General features: G+C 43.9%; 1 protein-coding gene across 1 annotated transcript in view; it reads right to left on the bottom strand.

Moving 5' to 3' along the window:
- Nucleotides 1-19,515, bottom strand: part of PRLR (prolactin receptor) — a 31,973-nt gene extending 12,458 nt beyond the window's left edge. The window contains exons 1-3 of the mRNA XM_069745963.1: nt 19,335-19,515; nt 2,412-2,525; nt 1,575-1,707 (exon numbers count right to left, since the gene is read on the bottom strand). Of these exons, the coding sequence (XP_069602064.1) occupies nt 1,575-1,707; nt 2,412-2,475 (197 nt within the window). The 5' untranslated portion in view covers nt 2,476-2,525; nt 19,335-19,515. The remainder of the gene's footprint in view (nt 1-1,574; nt 1,708-2,411; nt 2,526-19,334) is intronic.
- Between the last annotated feature and the right edge of the window lie 320 nt (nt 19,516-19,835).

Raw genomic sequence — 19,835 nt, 5'->3', positions numbered from 1 at the left:
CTGCTATAATACTGCCCCTATGTACAAGAACATTACTACTATAATACTGCTCCTATGTACAAGAATATAACTATTATAATACTGCCCCTATGTACAAGAATATAACTACTATAATACTGCCCCCCTATGTACAAGAATATAACTACTATAATACTGCTCCTATGTACAAGAATATAACTACTATAATACTGCTCCTATGTACAAGAATATAACTACTATAATACTGCTCCTATGTACAAGAATATAACTACTATAATACTGCCCCTATGTACAAGAATATAACTACTATAATACTGCCCCTATGTACAAGAATATAACCACTATAATACTGCTCCTATGTACAAGAATATAACTACTATAATACTGCTCCTATGTACAAGAATATAACTACTATAATACTGCCCCTATGTACAAGAATATAACTACTATAATACTGCCCCTATGTACAAGAATATAACCACTATAATACTGCTCCTATGTATAAGAATATAACTACTATAATACTGCTCCTATGTACAAGAATATAACTACTATAATACTGCCCCTATGTACAAGAATATAACTACTATAATACTGCCCCTATGTACAAGAATATAACTACTATAATACTGCCCCTATGTACAAGAATATAACCACTATAATACTGCTCCTATGTACAAGAATATAACCACTATAATACTGCTCCTATGTACAAGAATATAACTACTATAATACTGCTCCTATGTACAAGAATATAACTACTATAATACTGCCCCTATGTACAAGAATATAACTACTATAATACTGCCCCTATGTACAAGAATATAACTACTATAATACTGCTCCAATATACAAGAGTATAACTACTATAATACTGCTCCTATGTACAAGAATATAACTACTATAATACTGCTACCTATGTACAAGAATATAACTACTATAATACTGCCCCTATGTACAAGAATATAACTACTATAATACTGCCCCTATGTACAAGAATATAACTACTATAATACTGCTCCTATGTACAAGAATATAGCTACTATAATACTGCTCCTATGTACAAGAATATAACTACTATAATACTGTCCCCTATGTACAAGAATATAACTACTATAATACTGCTCCCTATGTACAAGAATATAACTACTATAATACTGCTCCTATGTACAAGAATATAGCTACTATAATACTGCTCCTATGTACAAGAATATAACTACTATAATACTGCTCCTATGTACAAGAATATAACTACTATAATACTGCTCCCTATGTACAAGAATATAACTACTATAATACTGCCCCGATGTACAAAAATATAACTACTATAATACTGCTCCTATGTACAAGAATATAACTACTATAATACTGCTCCTATGTACAAGAATATAACTGCTATAATACTGCCCCCTATGTACAAGAATATAACTACTATAATACTGCTCCTATGTACAAGAATATAACTGCTATAATACTGCCCCCTATGTACAAGAATATAACTACTATAATACTGCCCCTATGTACAAGAATATAACTACTATAATACTGCCCCCTATAGATGGATTATAGAAGCTGTAACTGCGGATCCGTCTTACTTTTCCGTCCAGTAGAGCAGGGTGTAGTTGGTGGGGAGTCCACTATTAGACCCAGGTTTCCACCAACAGGAAAAGGTTTCCTTCTCGTAGGATCGGCAGTGGCTGACACTTGGTTCTCCGGGTGGCGAGTGCGCTGTAAGGAATATGGTGAAATAAAGTCATTTTCCACAATAATAATAATAATAATAATAACACTTCTTGATGTTACAATTTAGATTCTGGACGTCTCACTATTGGAGATTGCTCGCTTGCATTTTCCCAGTGGGCTTACTTGCCCTCCCCAGGTCCAGCGCTATGTCCCCACAGCTGTCCTGATCTCTGTTGATGGGCTGCAGCGGTGACATAATGTACACCACACTGCAGCCAATCACTGAGCTCAGTACCTCTGCCAATGCAGTTGCTGAGCTCAGCGACTGACTGCAGCGCTGTAGACTCCAACGGACCCGGGGAGGGCAAGTGAAGCGTTTTTTTAATTTTATTTTTTATTTATTTATTTTTTTTTCTTACATGCCTACTTAAGCTTCCAGGGAAAAGTTAGGTGTAGTTATACAATCCCTTTAATGAGTAAACTGGACAAACTCTTTAAAATTTTATTAAAATTCATGTTTGGAGAAAAAAAAAAAAAGTTCACTCTACGAGAAAACATATTCCATGCAATCGTAGTGAAAAGATAAATAAAGTTAATTGAAAAGATAAAAAAGTACAAAAACATTAAAGAACAAAACAAAAACCTACACGTTCATACCGTGAAAAAAAAAATTCGAGGTTTTTAAAGGGTTAAAAAAGATAAAGAGTTTTTCGACATTTTTTATTGTTCTATTTCTGAAGAGTACTTACCATTCAAAACGGTTGCCATAATTAAAAGTGGGACCGACAGCGTACAGACCGCCTCCGGCAGCATGTTGGCAGCCGGTTTTAAGCCTCGTTCAAAACTGGACGATTAATGATTCGCTAAAAGAGAAACATCATGGAAATATGTTAAAGACAAGAAAAAAAAAATGTTTCAAGGATATGCGCCAGATTAAACAGTAAATTCAGATGTAATACCGTACTCCACCTACAGATGTCACTGCTGCTACCAGTGTCTACTATGACTACATATAATACTTGGAAACAGTGACTTCTTGTGGCAATAACTTAAAAACACCCAAAAGAGGGTTTCCTGCTACATGTACGCCCCCTATAGGAACGCTCGAGCAGAAACTGATTCCATGGATGTATTTTACCCATGTGGTGTAGCCAGTAGTCTGGCATGAAGTGAAGTAATTTTTTTTTTCTCTCCACTTATGAGCCACTTCTAATCTCTTCCTAATTCACTCTGCAAAACAGCTAAAATCCATCTTGGTCAAAACAAGATGAACCGTGAGCTCACTGAGAGATCAGATTACAGCTGTCTATTAAAGGCTCTGGATATAGGCGGAGCAGAGTGAGAAAGAGGTCCAGGCATAGACTCCTGCTGCTGCTCTATACTAAGCATCTTTATAATACTGGATTCACAGCTACATTGCTCAGGACTTCTGTAATGGCTCCCATGCTGCTGCTCTTTTCTAGTATTTTATTTCACCAAGGTGCTGCATTCACAGATACACCGCTCAGAACTGCTGTATCATGACCTTCATGTTGCTGCTTTCTAGTAAGTGGTTTATCTCACCAAGGTGCTGAATTCACAGCTATACTTCCCAGAAATACTGTTTCATGGCCATGTTCATGCTGCTTTCTGGTAAAGGTTTATTTCACCCAAGAGCTGGATTTACAGATACAACACTTAGTACTGCTGTATAATGACTCCCATACTGCTGCTTTTCTAGTAAGTGGTTTATCTCATCAAGTTGCTGCATTCACAGCTATACTGCTCAGAAATTATGTATCATGACCATGTTTATGCTGCTTTCTGGTAAAGGTTTATTTCACCCCAGAGCTGGATTTACAGCTACACCGCTCAGTACTGCTGTATAATGACTCCCATACTGCTGCTTTTCTAGTAAGTGGTTTATCTCACCAAGTTGCTGCATTTACAGCTATACTGCTCAGAAATTATGTATCATGACCATGTTTTTGCTGCTTTCTGGTAAAGGTTTATTTTACCACAGAGCTGGATTTACAGATACACCACTCAGTAGTGCTGTATAATGTCTCGCATGCTGCTGCTTTCTAGTAAATGGTTTATCTCACCAAGTCACTGCATTCAAAGTACCCTGTTCAGAAACGCTGTATCCTGACCATGTTCATGCTGCTTTCTGGTAAAGGTTTAGTTCACCCTGGAGCTGGATTACAGCTACACTGCTCAGTACTGCTGTATAATGACTCCCATACTGCTGCTTTTCTAGTAAGTGGTTTATCTCACCAAGTTGCTGCATTAACAGCTATACTTCCCAGAAATGCTGTATCATGACCATGTTCATGCTGCTTTCTGGTAGAGGTTTATTTTTACCCCAGAGCTGGATTTACAGATACACCGCTCAGTCAGTAGTGTATGTGCAACATAGAGAAGGGAGAGCAGTAATCCCTCATGTCTATGTGCGGTGTATTATGTGCACTATATATGACAGCTTATTCTTATGAAAAGACAGGGACACTTGAAGACTCTGCCTCCAGGAATGTTCTTAGTCTCATTCGTCCAAAGTATAAAAATACAATATATCCCCTATAGGTTTCCTGTTCTTTTAAAAATAAACATTTGGTTCCGGAAACTCCCCCCCCCCCCCCCCAAAAAAAAAAAAAAAAAAAAAAAAAGAATCTGTCATTTCTAGGACAGCACAAGCTAAAATACGCAGATGGCGTCCTCCCGAGGGCCCGGAATGTTCTCCAGTAACACAACCGTGTCCTATAAAAATACCTGCCCTAATCCCGACCAGAAACACGGGCGATAACACCCCGGGAATCAGGACACGAAGATGGCGCAATCATTAACCCTCAGGATGCCGTCAGATTTGCAACTTTTTGACTGTGAGATTTCTTTGTAACTTTTCCTCTCTGCAGAATCTTTCTACTGAGGATCTGCGGCCATGTAGGGGATTGTGCATCTTTTTTTTTTTTTATCTTTGTACCAGAACTGTTGTGGGAGTAAATTGTTTTAACTATTTTATTTTTGGGACATAGAAAACAGCAGCAATTCTGACATTGTTTTTGAGAGTTGATTTTTGTGGTGCTCACGTGCCAGGTTCCCTTTAACATAACTTTGTTTCATTGCAGCCATTTGGTAAATTCAAAAAAGTTCATTTTTTTCTCAGTAATGTGCACTCTGCACCCCATCTTCACTGAAAAAAAAACAGAAATGTAGAAATTTTTGCAAATGTATTAAAAGATAAAAAACTAAATATCACATGGTCATAAGTATTTGGACCCTTTGCTTAGACACTCATATTTAAGTCACATGCTGTCCATTACCTTGTGATCCTCCTTGAGATGGTTCTACTCCTTCATTGGAGTCCAGCTGTGTGTAATTAAACTGATAGGACTTGATTTGGAGCGGCGCACACCTGTCTATATAAGACCTCACAGCTCACAGTGCATGTCAGACCAAATGAGAATCATGAGGTCAAAGGAACTGGCCAAGGAGCTCAGAGACAGAATTGTGGCAAGGCACAGATCTGGCCAAGGTTACAACAGAATTTCTGCAGTACTCAAGGTTCCTAAGAGCACAGTGGCCTCCATAGTCCTTAAATGGAAGAAGTTTGGGACCACCAGAAGTCTTCCTAGACCTGGCCGTCCAGCCAAACTGAGCAATCGTGGGAGAAGAGCCTTGGTGAGAGAGGTAAAGAAGAACCCCAAGATCACTGTAGCTGAGCTCCAGAGATGCAGTAGGGAGATGGGAGAAAGTTCCACAAAGTCAACTATCACTGCAGCCCTCCACCAGTCGGGCATTTATGGCAGAGTGGTCCGACCAAAGCCTCTCCTCAGTGCAAGACATATGAAAACCGCATAGAGTTTGCTAAAAAAACACATGAAGGATTCCCACTATGAGAAATAAGATTCTCTGGTCTGGTGAGATGAAGATAGACATTTTTGGTGATAATTCTTAGCGGTATGTGTGGAGAAAACCAGGCACTGCTCATCACCTGCCCAATACAATCCCAACAGTGAAACATGGTGGTGGCAGCATCATGCTATGGGGGTGTTTTTCAGCTGCAGGGACAGGACGACTGTTTGTCATTGAAGGAAACATGAATGCGGCCAAGTACAGAGATATCCTGGATGAAAACCTCTTCCAGAGTGCTCTGGACCTCAGACTTGGCCGAAGGTTCACCTTCCAACAAGACAATGACCCTAAAATAACAAAGAAGTGGCTTCAGAACAACTCTGTGACCATTCCTGACCGGCCCAGCCAGAGCCCTGACCTAAACCCAACTGAGCATCTCTGGAGAGACCTGAAAATGGCGTCCACCAACGTCCACCATCCAACCTGACGGAACTGGAGAGGATCTAACGGAAGAATGGCCGAGGATCCCCAAATCCAGGTGCGAAAAGCTTGTGGCATCATTCCCAGGAAGACTCATGGCCGTACGAGCTCAAAAGGTTCTTCTGCTCAATACTGAGCAAAGGGGCTGAATACTTATGACCATGTGATATTTCAGTTTTTGTTTTTTAATAAATTTGCAAAAATTTCTACATTTGTTTTTTTTTCCGGTCAAGATGGGGTGCAGAGTGTACATTAATGAGGAAATGGCTGCAATGAAACAGAGTGAAAAATTTAAAGGCGTCTAAATATTTTCCGTACCCACTGTATGTCTTGTTTATAAAAATACCGCCTGGTCTTCACTGAAGAGAGCGGTAGGTGTGGGGCTAATAAATTGCTTTTTGGATCCCATTGATGAAGCGCAAGAGGCGCAAAAGGATCAGATGTGCATTTGGATGAGAGAAATCTCGCACTACCGCTTGCGGCCACTATACAAGGTAGAGAGACTGTTCCGTTTTTGCATGGCGTCATTAATCAGCTGATCGTGATGGTGCCAGGAGTTCTACCCACATTGATATTGATGACCATAAATCCAGAACACCCCCCTTCGTTTTGGCATTTAGTGTGGCTGACATTTGAGTCACGAAAGGAACCTTATAACATTATGCAAAGCACGTGGTCGCTACTGCAGATGGCATCACAAGGGTTAATCACATGGCTCAATTACCGTATGCCATACTATCGTATGTATTATCCAATGAGTTAAAAATGCTGCTTTACTTTAGTAGTATTTTTTTCCTTTCACAGAAAAAAAGCTGTTGTGAACACCAGGGGGCGCTGTTGCACCAGTCAATGCTACAAAAACAAACTTCTATTCACACCCAGCACATATACATGTAAATAAAATTAAGCCGGATTACAGCAGAGTTTCTTTTTTAACACATTGTGAGAGTTTGTTTACACAGACACAGGTGAGAACGGCCCATCATACAATTACGCCATTATTGTAGGACTGAAATCACAGAGCACTGCTTTCTTTCTACACTCTGAGCAACACAGAACCAACATGGGCCCATAGAAAGAAGGGAATCTAGTTTAAGCTAGTATGCACCTCAGGGTCATGTCCCTAAACTGTCCTAGGTGGAGGTTTGCAAAACAGGAGCCCACAATGATATCGTATGGAAGTACCTGCACATAATGTCTCTATGTTAAAACTGAACAATTCCATTTAGGTTATGAAAATACTTCCAGAACTTTCTAGATACATAAATAGTGAGAATATTTGTATATATTATTCAGTTATGTCATATAGCTGCCAGCAGGCAATGCCATAAAAAAAAAAATACTGTGTTGTAACTAAAACCTGTAGATTATTGGGTACCGCCATGGGGTCATTAGAAAGTCCATGGCAATATATTACTTTTACATACTGAAGACAATACCACCAAACTCTTATGGTAAAGTGGGTATACATACAACAGAGCTCAATCATTTATGGCCCAAATAAAGAAATTAATCTTTTTTAGGCCAGTCTATACCTCAGGATAATTCCACCAATCTGTCCTACACTGAGGTTGCAAAATAAGGGGCAATCTCTGTTGTATGAAAGAGCCTGAACTTAGTTTCTCCTATGATAAGGCCAATCAAAGCCAAACAGGATTTGTTTTCATGAGGGCATTGACATAAAGGAGCTATGGGATTTGAAATATTTTTAGTAAACTTTCAAAAAAGCTCATAAACTATCTCGACAGTGGAATAGTGAAAATGTTGCAATCTCAAACAGCTTTCAGCAGACTGAGAAATATGGAAGTGTAGAGGGGTGTACTCTGTAATAATTGTGATCTGAAGAGTATTCGCCATCGCCATGGGTTCAGTACTAAGCCCATGGACAGGTTTTGGCAGTATATTATACGTAGTGCAGACAAACCCCTCTGAAATGGACAGTGATGTGGATCTACATAGTAAAGGGGATGTCCATACAATAAGGGTAGATCATGTAGGACCCAGAGGAAAAAGGGAATCTAGTTCAGGTTAGTCTATGCCTTAGGACCATGACTCACAATCTCTTTTAGATTTCAATTTTGTTTTAGATTTTGCACACAGGGATGCCTCTGTGCTCTATGTACGCACCTACACACAACTGCCATTTGACAAAGCAAAACAAGGAAAGACAGGAAGAATTGTCATGTTAAAATAGGAGTACAGGAGCTACATGCTTTGAAGTCAAACACTAAACATTTTGTGAAGAAAGAAATCAAAAAACTTCCTTAACCACACGGATAGTGAGAAAAGATTGAGCGTTGGTGTATACAAACAGCTTTTTCACATATATGGCAGCAGACGGTGCCAATGGAAATGATGAAGAATATTGTGTGGTAATTCGGATTTACAGAGTATTGGGCACCGCTATGGGGTCAGCACTAAGCCCATTAACATGTTTTCCAGTATATTACTTATATATGCTGGACAAGATGGCAATGTGGACTTGCACAGTCAAGAAGGCCTCTATACCATAAAGGTAGACCACATATGGCCCATAGTAAGAAGGAATGGTAGCTTAGGCTGGTATATACCTAAAGACCCCTATACATATTTGACTTATGTCAGCCGCACCCACTGAAATCAACAGATTCTGCTCATTACAGCAGCTCTCCACACTGCTCAATACACGGTATTTTGCCTACCTCTGTCACATCCATATGTCCTATTAATGTATAGAGTGAAGATAATCCCTTTAAATCCTATACATAGTACTGGAAATATAGAAACCAGTGACACCATCAGCTCTCCTCAGCAGGGAGGCAGACATATTACACCCTGGAAAAACAAATTAAAAATCAATGTATCATGTTGAGTGCAATCCTTGTGTCAGGCTCCGCCCCTTTGGAATCATAAAGAACACAATGTTACAGTTTTCTCTGGAGTGCTCCTTTAAGAACAGAAACTGATGAGTGTGCGTACCTGTACACAGCTGTAGGTATGTGAAAACTTTGCAGATTTCTCTCTGTACAATTGATTGAACAACTACACCCATCATACGTCACTTAATAATGGAGGCGGCTGACATGACAAACATATTCATTACAGTAGGGCTGAGCAGTGATGAGGGAGAACAAGAGCAACCCAAGGAACCTCAGCCGGCTATAGGGGCAGGTACATGGCAGAGCTGAGTTTGTTAGGAGCAGGTTGGAAGACAGTTGTCAGATGTAGTAGAGCTGAGTTTGTTAGCTGTAGATTATAGTAGAGCCGTCACATGTAGCAGAGTTAAGTTTGTCAGATGTAAGTGGTAGCAGAGCATTTGTCAGATGTAGCAGATTTAGGTTGCAGGAGACTTGCCACATGCAGCGGAGCCGAGTTTGACAAATGCTCAACTACCACGTTCATCTGACAAACTCAGCTCTGCAGCATCTGACAAATGCTTTGCTACCGCTTATATCTGATACATGTAGGTTGTGATAGAGCGGTAAGATGCAGAGTTGTGTTTGTCAGAGTTGGATGGTGACACAGCTGTCACACGCAGCAGAGCTGAGTTTATAAGATGTAAGTTCTAGGAGAGATGTCAGATGCAGCAGAGTTGAATTTGTCCCATTAGATATGGCAGGGAGTAACATGTCTGGTGTAGGTTGTAGGGAAGCCAGTGCATGCAGCATAGCTGAATTTGTCAGTCGGATTCAGTAGAGCTGGATTTGATAGATGTAGTGTCCAGGAGCGCTGTCAGATGCAGCAGAGCTGTGGGAAGATGTCAGAGGCAGCAGAGCTGTGGGAAGATGTCAGATGCAGCAGAGCTGTGGAAAAGATGTCAGACGCAGCAGAGCTGTGGGAAGATGTCAGATGCAGCAGAGCTGTGGGAAGATGTCAGATGCAGCAGAGCTGTGGGAAGATGTCAGATGCAGCAGAGCTGTGGGAAGATGTCAGATGCAGCAGAGCTGTGGGAAGATGTCAGATGCAGCAGAGCTGTGGGAAGATGTCAGAGGCAGCAGAGCTGTGGGAAGATGTCAGAGGCAGCAGAGCTGCGGGAAGATGTCAGAAGCAGCAGAGCTGCGGGAAGATGTCAGACGCAGCAGAGCTGCGGAAAGATGTCAGACGCAGCAGAGCTGCGGGAAGATGTCAGACGCAGCAGAGCTGCGGGAAGATGTCAGACGCAGCAGAGCTGCGGGAAGATGTCAGACGCAGCAGAGCTGTGGAAAAGATGTCAGATGCAGCAGAGCTGCGGGAAGATGTCAGACGCAGCAGAGCTGTGGGAAGATGTCAGATGCAGCAGAGCTGTGGAAAAGATGTCAGATGCAGCAGAGCTGTGGGAAGATGTCAGATGCAGCAGAGCTGTGGGAAGATGTCAGATGCAGCAGAGCTGTGGGAAGATGTCAGAGGCAGCAGAGCTGTGGGAAGATGTCAGAGGCAGCAGAGCTGTGGGAAGATGTCAGACGCAGCAGAGCTGCGGGAAGATGTCAGAGGCAGCAGAGCTGTGGGAAGATGTCAGAGGCAGCAGAGCTGCGGGAAGATGTCAGATGCAGCAGAGCTGCGGGAAGATGTCAGACGCAGCAGAGCTGCGGGAAGACGTCAGATGCAGCAGAGCTGTGGAAAGATGTCAGACGCAGCAGAGCTGTGGGAAGATGTCAGAGGCAGCAGAGCCGAATATGTCATTTAACAAAACAGATTGTGTTCCGCATCTTAGAAAACGGCAGATCAGAGAACCTGAGAAATAGACAATGTGGCGCCGCACATCTGCAGTCTGATGACATAGTGGAAAATACCCAACAGCAACCTCCAAAAATATCATCCATCCACATTGCCATGGGGCTCAGATGATTGTAAACATCATGGTTTTACATAGGACTGCGCGAAGCTTCATTAACCAATCGTCTCAAAAAAAAAAAAATCAATAAAACCAATTTGGCTCTGCTACATCTGTAGATTGATCGCATCATTACGTTTAATGACAACTAATAATTATACTAAGGATGTGAAAATAATCAGAAGAGAAGAGCGGAGCCGCGATTCATCGTCCGCGTCACTTTTCCTTTTAGAACTTGTGATGTTCGTTTATGTTTCTTTCCTTTATTTTTCCCTTTATCGCCTAAAAGGTGGAAAAATAAATAAATCGTAGATAAAAATCAATCCAGAAGGATTAGAGTTCATTTTTGGGGGCAGAAATATTGCGAGTTTTTGTTTATTTATTTATTTATTTTTAAAAGTTGCAATTTATGAAACGGATGCAAAAGTCTGGAAAAAGTGAACACGAAAAACAGACTTAAAAAAGGCGCAAATTAAAGGAAGAATTTGGTGCAAATCAAAAGTAGGTGAAAAACACCAAAAAACTAGACAAAAAAAAAAAAGTTGGAAGTTTCCGCTCCAAAAACTCCTTGAAACACCCAGCGTGCAAATAAACAGTTTCCGCTTCAAAACCTCAGCAAAAAGACGTTTGTGTGCAGACTTACTGTTTTTCGCAGCCTTTTTGGCTACTTTTCTCTAGAATGTCGCATTTCTAAGGTTTTTTTTCCACTTTTTTTGTGCAGAAAATCTGCTGCGGTTTACATGTGATTTCATGAAAACGACGCCCCCCTGTGGTCGAAAGACGCCGCCGAACTCTGCGGTTTTGAGGCTTTTTTGGATCCTGAAAAAAAAGTCTGTAAAAAAAAAAAATGCAATTGTGTTTTTCATTCAGATGCCCAGGAACACATTAATAAAATCTACATAAAAAAGTATAAAAAAAAGGGGAACGATTGTGGGTTTGTATATTTTGTGGGCAGAAAATAAAGTGCAATATTTTTGCACGTGGAAACGTGGCCTTATACTGTAGAGAGGACATGCTGGGAGTTGTAGTCTCAAAATCACTGGCGAATCCCAGCGACAGGGGAGCACATGGGTCTCTTTTATTGGGGCGTAAATTGCATGCTGATTCTTAAAGGGGCGTCTTGCTAAATGTAGCAGAGCCGAGCCGGTCTTATTCTCCTCTCCTTGTAAATCCTCCGCTCACCACTCAGGCTCATGATACTTAATGTTTTTTTTTTTTTCTTAAAGGGTTAACCGGCTTGGATGGCATGAAAGCAAACCCCCCTGGGTGAAAGTTTTGGGGGCAGGATGCCCGTCACTCCCTCCCTGGCAGCTGACCGGCCCCAAGGCGCAAGGAACAGCAGAGCGCAAGAGTTGTCGCCTGTACCAGTGCTAGACCACCACTGGCCACTGGGTGGCGCCAAAGACCCTGGGATGTTCTGCCTGCTGGGCTGAGGCCCAGTTAACCCCTTCCTTCTCTCAGGTGCTGTGCGACATATTGTAAAGCGAGCGCGCAGAGGACGAGACGTCGCGGTGTAAACCCAAAAGTTCATTAGATGCCCTTATTAAATTAAAAAGGATTTCCTTCTCCCCCTTCCCCCTGAGATATTGACATTTAATCCAATTTCTGGGTGGCTGACCGTCAGGTCGCAGAGCGTCGCCCTCTGATTAGCGGGTGCATCGCCCTATAAAAGAGATTTCGCTCCATAATTAAAAGTCGCTTTGATGCCGGCGAGCGGCGGATCCTGTCTGTTTACATTGCCGCCATAAAACGGGGAGCGAGACGTCAGATTATAAATCCTGTAGAGGAAACTCTCAGATTAGATTGACGGGTCGGTGACGGACAATAAAACCTGGGGGTGCAGGGCTCTAATCCCAATCTCAGCGGTGCAAAATGTCAGCGCAGTCCCCGAATCCTAAATCAGAAGAACACTAATCCTAGTCTGGAGGTGCAGACCCCTAATCCCAATCTGGGGGGAGTACAGACCCCTAATGCAAATCTGGGGGTACAGATCAGTAATCCTAGTCTGGAGGTGCAGACCCCTAATCCCAATCTGGGGGAGCACAGACCCCTAATGCAAATCTGGGGGTACAGATCAGTAATCCTAGTCTGGGGGTGCAGACCCCTAATCCCAATCTGGGGGAGCACAGACCCCTAATGCAAATCTGGGGGTACAGATCAGTAATCCTAGTCTGGAGGTGCAGACCCCTAATCCCAATCTGGGGGGAGTACAGACCCCTAATGCAAATCTGGGGGCACAGATCAGTATTCCTAGTCTGGAGGTGCAGACCCCTAATCCCAATCTGGGGGGAGCACAGACCCCTAATGCAAATCTGGGGGTACAGATCAGTAATCCTAGTCTGGAGGTGCAGACCCCTAATCCCAATCTGGGGGAGCACAGACCCCTAATGCAAATCTGGGGGTACAGATCAGTAATCCTAGTCTGGAGGTGCAGACCCCTAATCCCAATCTGGGGGAGCACAGACCCCTAATGCAAATCTGGGGGTACAGATCAGTAATCCTAGTCTGGGGGTGCAGACCCCTAATCCCAATCTGGGGGAGCACAGACCCCTAATGCAAATCTGGGGGTACAGATCAGTAATCCTAGTCTGGAGGTGCAGACCCCTAATCCCAATCTGGGGGGAGCACAGACCCCTAATGCAAATCTGGGGGCACAGATCAGTAATCCTGGTCTGGAGGTGCAGACCCCTAATCCCAATCTGGGGGGAGTACAGACCCCTAATGCAAATCTGGGGATACAGATCAGTAATCCTAGTCTGGAGGTGCAGACCCCTAATCCCAATCTGGGGGGAGCACAGACCCCTAATGCAAATCTGGGGGTACAGATCAGTAATCCTAGTCTGGAGGTGCAGACCCCTAATCCCAATCTGGGGGAGCACAGACCCCTAATGCAAATCTGGGGATACAGATCAGTAATCCTAGTCTGGAGGTGGAGACCCCTAATCCCAATCTGGGGGAGCACAGACCCCTAATGCAAATCTGGGGATACAGATCAGTAATCCTAGTCTGGAGGTGCAGACCCCTAATCCCAATCTGGGGGGAGCACAGACCCCTAATGCAAATCTGGGGGTACAGATCAGTAATCCTAGTCTGGAGGTGCAGACCCCTAATCCCAATCTGGGGGAGCACAGACCCCTAATGCAAATCTGGGGATACAGATCAGTAATCCTAGTCTGGAGGTGCAGACCCCTAATCCCAATCTGGGGGGAGCACAGACCCCTAATGCAAATCTGGGGGTACAGATCAGTAATCCTAGTCTGGAGGTGCAGACCCCTAATCCCAATCTGGGGGAGCACAGACCCCTAATGCAAATCTGGGGATACAGATCAGTAATCCTAGTCTGGAGGTGCAGACCCCTAATCCCAATCTGGGGGGAGCACAGACCCCTAATGCAAATCTGGGGATACAGATCAGTATTCCTAGTCTGGAGGTGCAGACCCCTAATCCCAATCTGGGGGGAGCACAGACCCCTAATGCAAATCTGGGGGTACAGATCAGTAATCCTAGTCTGGAGGTGCAGACCCCTAATCCCAATCTGGGGGAGCACAGACCCCTAATGCAAATCTGGGGGTACAGATCAGTAATCCTAGTCTGGAGGTGCAGACCCCTAATCCCAATCTGGGGGAGCACAGACCCCTAATGCAAATCTGGGGGTACAGATCAGTAATCCTAGTCTGGAGGTGCAGACCCCTAATCCCAATCTGGGGGGAGCACAGACCCCTAATGCAAATCTGGGGGCACAGATCAGTAATCCTAGTCTGGAGGTGCAGACCCCTAATCCCAATCTGGGGGGAGCACAGACCCCTAATGCAAATCTGGGGATACAGATCAGTAATCCTAGTCTGGAGGTGCAGACCCCTAATCCCAATCTGGGGGGAGCACAGACCCCTAATGCAAATCTGGGGGTACAGATCAGTAATCCTAGTCTGGGGGTGCAGACCCCTAATCCCAATCTGGGGGGAGCACAGACCCCTAATGCAAATCTGGGGGTACAGATCAGTAATCCTAGTCTGGAGGTGCAGACCCCTAATCCCAATCTGGGGGGAGTACAGACCCCTAATGCAAATCTGGGGATACAGATCAGTAATCCTAGTCTGGGGGTGCAGACCCCTAATCCCAATCTGGGGGGAGCACAGACCCCTAATGCAAATCTGGGGGTACAGATCAGTAATCCTAGTCTGGAGGTGCAGACCCCTAATCCCAATCTGGGGGGAGTACAGACCTCTAATGCAAATCTGGGGATACAGATCAGTAATCCTAGTCTGGAGGTGCAGACCCCTAATCCCAATCTGGGGGGAGCACAGACCCCTAATGCAAATCTGGGGGTACAGATCAGTAATCCTAGTCTGGAGGTGCAGACCCCTAATCCCAATCTGGGGGAGCACAGACCCCTAATGCAAATCTGGGCATACAGATCAGTAATCCTAGTCTGGAGGTGCAGACCCCTAATCCCAATCTGGGGGGAGTACAGACCCCTAATGCAAATCTGGGGGTACAGATCAGTAATCCTAGTCTGGAGGTGCAGACCCCTAATCCCAATCTGGGGGAGTACAGACCCCTAATGCAAATCTGGGGGTACAGATCAGTAATCCTAGTCTGGGGGTGCAGACCCCTAATCCCAATCTGGGGGGAGTACAGACCCCTAATGCAAATCTGGGGGTACAGATCAGTAATCCTAGTCTGGGGGTGCAGACCCCTAATCCCAATCTGGGGGGAGTACAGACCCCTAATGCAAATCTGGGGGTACAGATCAGTAATCCTAGTCTGGGGGTGCAGACCCCTAATCCCAATCTGGGGGGAGTACAGACCCCTAATGCAAATCTGGGGATACAGATCAGTAATCCTAGTCTGGGGGTGCAGACCCCTAATGCAAATCTGGGGATACAGATCAGTAATCCTAGTCTGGGGGTGCAGACCCCTAATCCCAATCTGGGGGGAGTACAGACCCCTAATGCAAATCTGGGGGTACAGATCAGTAATCCTAGTCTGGGGGTGCAGACCCCTAATCCCAATCTGGGGGGAGCACAGACCCCTAATGCAAATCTGGGGGTGCAGATCAGTAATCCTAGTCTGGAGGTGCAGACCCCTAATCCCAATCTGGGGGAGTACAGACCCCTAATGCAAATCTGGGGGTACAGATCAGTAATCCTAGTCTGGGGGTGCAGACCCCTAATCCCAGTCTGGGGGAGTACAGACCCCTAATGCAAATGTGGGGGTACAGATCAGTAATCCTAGTCTGGAGGTGCAGACCCCTAATCCCAATCTGGGGGAGCACAGACCCCTAATGCAAATCTGGGGATACAGATCAGTAATCCTAGTCTGGAGGTGCAGACCCCTAATCCCAATCTGGGGGGAGTACCGACCTATCCTCGGGGGGGGGGGGACCGACCTCTATACCCAATGTGGGGGCTCAGGTCACTAATCTCAACCTGAGGGGCACAGACAGCTAATCCGTCCACACCAGTGATCCCAGTCCAGAGGAGCAGACCCCTAATCCCAATCTGAATTAGGAAAGTGGCGCAGATCAAACACAAAACGTGAGAAATAGGAAATCAGAAGGAAAATAAGAACAAAATGTATCAAAGTCGGTTTGTTGCTAGGTTACATAATAAGTCCGTCCGTCAGTCCGAGGAGGGGTGGTCCGGGGCAGGATGGAGGCGGTGGGACAAGTTTCTGATTTCTACTCCTGCTTGTTACAATGTATCAGTGTATACAGACCCCTATATACCCCGAGACCCCGTATCTATAGAGCGGTATATATATATATACTCCCATGGCTCACACAGATGCAGAAACAAGATCAATCACAGTGTAAGGAAGTGGAACTACTGAGAAATATATATATATATACACATACGAGAGAGTGATCCCCCGCGGGCAGGGTCCTCTCCCCTCCTGGACCAGTCCTGACTTGTATTGTGTAAGATTATTGCACTTGTCTTTATTATGTACACCCCTCCTCACATGTACAGCGCCATGGAATAAATGGCGCTATAATAATATATACTATATATATACCATCATATCTCACACAGATACAGGAGCTTGTTGTTACAATTTATCAGTGTATACAGACCCCTATATACCCCGAGACCCCTGCATCTATAGAGCGGTATATATATATATACTCTCATGGCTCACACAGATAATGGAACAAGATCAATCACTGTGTAAGGATATGTACCTACTGAGAAATATATATATATATATACACACGAGAGGGGGAGACACACACATATATATTTACATTGCATACACACACAGTATATGCACACACATATATATACACACATACAGTATATGCAGACAGATATACTTACACTAGCTATATATATATATACACACTATAAACACACACACTATATATATACACATACAGTATATATATATACACACTATAAACACACACACTATATATATACACATACAGTATATATACACACACCCGCTATATATACACAGTATATGCACACATACAGTATATATACACACACTCTATATACACACTTACACTTGCTATATATTATATATATATATATGTATATACACACAGACATGCACTATATATATACACACACCACATACACATACACACTATATACACATACAGTATACACAAACTATGTACACATACGGTATATATACACACACTTACACTTGATATATATATATATATATATATATATATACAGACACACACACACCATATACACATACAGTATATATACATACACACTATATACACATACAGTATATATACATACACACTATATACACATACAGTATATACACATACACTTACTATATACACACACACTATACACACATACAGTATACACACACCCTATATATACACATACAGTATATACACACACTTACACTCGCTATATACACACACTATATACACACAGTATATACACATACAGTATATACACACACACTTACACTCGCTATATACACACACTATATACACACAGTATATACACATACAGTATATACACACACACTTACACTCGCTATATACACACACTATATACACACAGTATATACACATACAGTATATACACACACACTTACACTCGCTATATACACACACACACTATATACACATACAGTATACACAAACTATATACACGTACAGCATATACACATACACTTACACTCACTATATACACACACTATATACACACAGTACATACACATACAGTATACACACACACACACACACACAGTACACACACTAATTACACTGGCTATATATATATATATATATATATATATATATATATATATATATATATATATATACACCCCCTCCCGCATCTGTGTCCGTGCACTGTGGATTTTGTGTCTCCATCTGATATATCACAGCGGTCCAGCTCCCCTCCATCTGCAGCCCCCCAGCAGAGCGCTATACCGAGGGGATATTATACAGTATACAGAGCGCTATACCGAGGGGATATTATACAGTATACAGAGCGCTATACCGAGGGGATATTATACAGTATACAGAGCGCTATACCGAGGGGATATATTATACAGTATACAGAGCGCTATACCGAGGGGATATTATACAGTATACAGAGCGCTATACCGAGGGGATAATATACAGTATACAGAGCGCTATACCGAGGGGATATTATACAGTATACAGAGTGCTATACCGAGAGGATATTATACAGTATACAGAGCGCTATACTGAGGCTATATATACAGTATACAGAGCGCTATACCGAGGGGATATTATACAGTATACAGAGTGCTATACCGAGAGGATATTATACAGTACACAGAGCGCTATACCGAGGGGATAATATACAGTATACAGAGCGTAATACCGAGGGGATATTATACAGTATACAGAGCGCTATACCGAGGGGATATTATACAGTATACAGAGCGCTATACCGAGGGGATATTATACAGTATACAGAGCACTATACCGAGGGGATATTATACAGTATACAGAGCACTATACCGAGGGGATATTATACAGTATACAGAGCACTATACCGAGGGGATATTATACAGTATACAGAGCACTATACCGAGGGGATATTATACAGTATACAGAGCACTATACCGAGGGGATATTACAGTATACAGAGCACTATACCGAGGGTATATATACAGTATACAGAGCGCTATACCGAGGGGATAATATACAGTATACAGAGCACTATACCGAGGGGATAATATACAGTATACAGAGCGTAATACCGAGGGGATATTATACAGTATACAGAGCGCTATACTGAGGCTATATATACAGTACACAGAGCGCTATACCGAGGGGATATTATACAGTATACAGAGCGCTATACCGAGGGGATAATATACAGTATACAGAGCACTATACCGAGGGGATAATATACAGTATACAGAGCGCTATACCGAGGGGATATTATACAGTATACAGAGCGCTATACCGAGGGGATAATATACAGTATACAGAGCGCTATACTGAGGCTATATATACAGTACACAGAGCGCTATACCGAGGGGATAATATACAGTACACAGAGCGCTATACTGAGGCTATATATACAGTACACAGAGCGCTCGCTGTTACCTGTCCGCGGCAGCAGGGGGCATCCATCCCTCCCCGAATCTCCCCGCAGGACCCCGGGCTGCGTCCTGCCCCGGCTCCCCCATGTCCGGGCTGCAGGGATTTGTGGGGTGCAGTCCGGTGTCTCCGGTGCCGGCTCCCCTCCGCCGGCGGTGCTCTCCCTGCCCGGTGCCGGCTCCCCTCCGCCGGCGGTGCTCTCCCTGCCCGGTGCCGGCTCCCCTCCGCCGGCTCCCTCCTCCAGCTGCTCCCGGTCTCCTTATGTTTCGCCGCCGTCGGTTCTGCCCCGAGTGTCTCTGCCCCTGACGGGAGCGTCGTCAGTGCTGGCAGCGAACCCTGCGCCGCCCCCGGCTCCTCCCGTGTAATCCTCCCCGGTTTAGGGGCTGAGCCTGCGGCCGGGGCTGAGCCTGCGGCCGGTGCCGGTACTGGGCGGCCGCCTCCTCCTCTTGTGTCACCGGGGTCCCTTCTGTGCTCTCTGAGATAAAGCTGCAGCCCCATGTAAGGCTA

The sequence above is a fragment of the Ranitomeya imitator genome, chromosome 1 (assembly GCF_032444005.1).
Source record: "Ranitomeya imitator isolate aRanImi1 chromosome 1, aRanImi1.pri, whole genome shotgun sequence".
NCBI lineage: Eukaryota > Metazoa > Chordata > Amphibia > Anura > Dendrobatidae > Ranitomeya > Ranitomeya imitator.
This window is presented reverse-complemented; position numbering and strand designations above follow the sequence as displayed.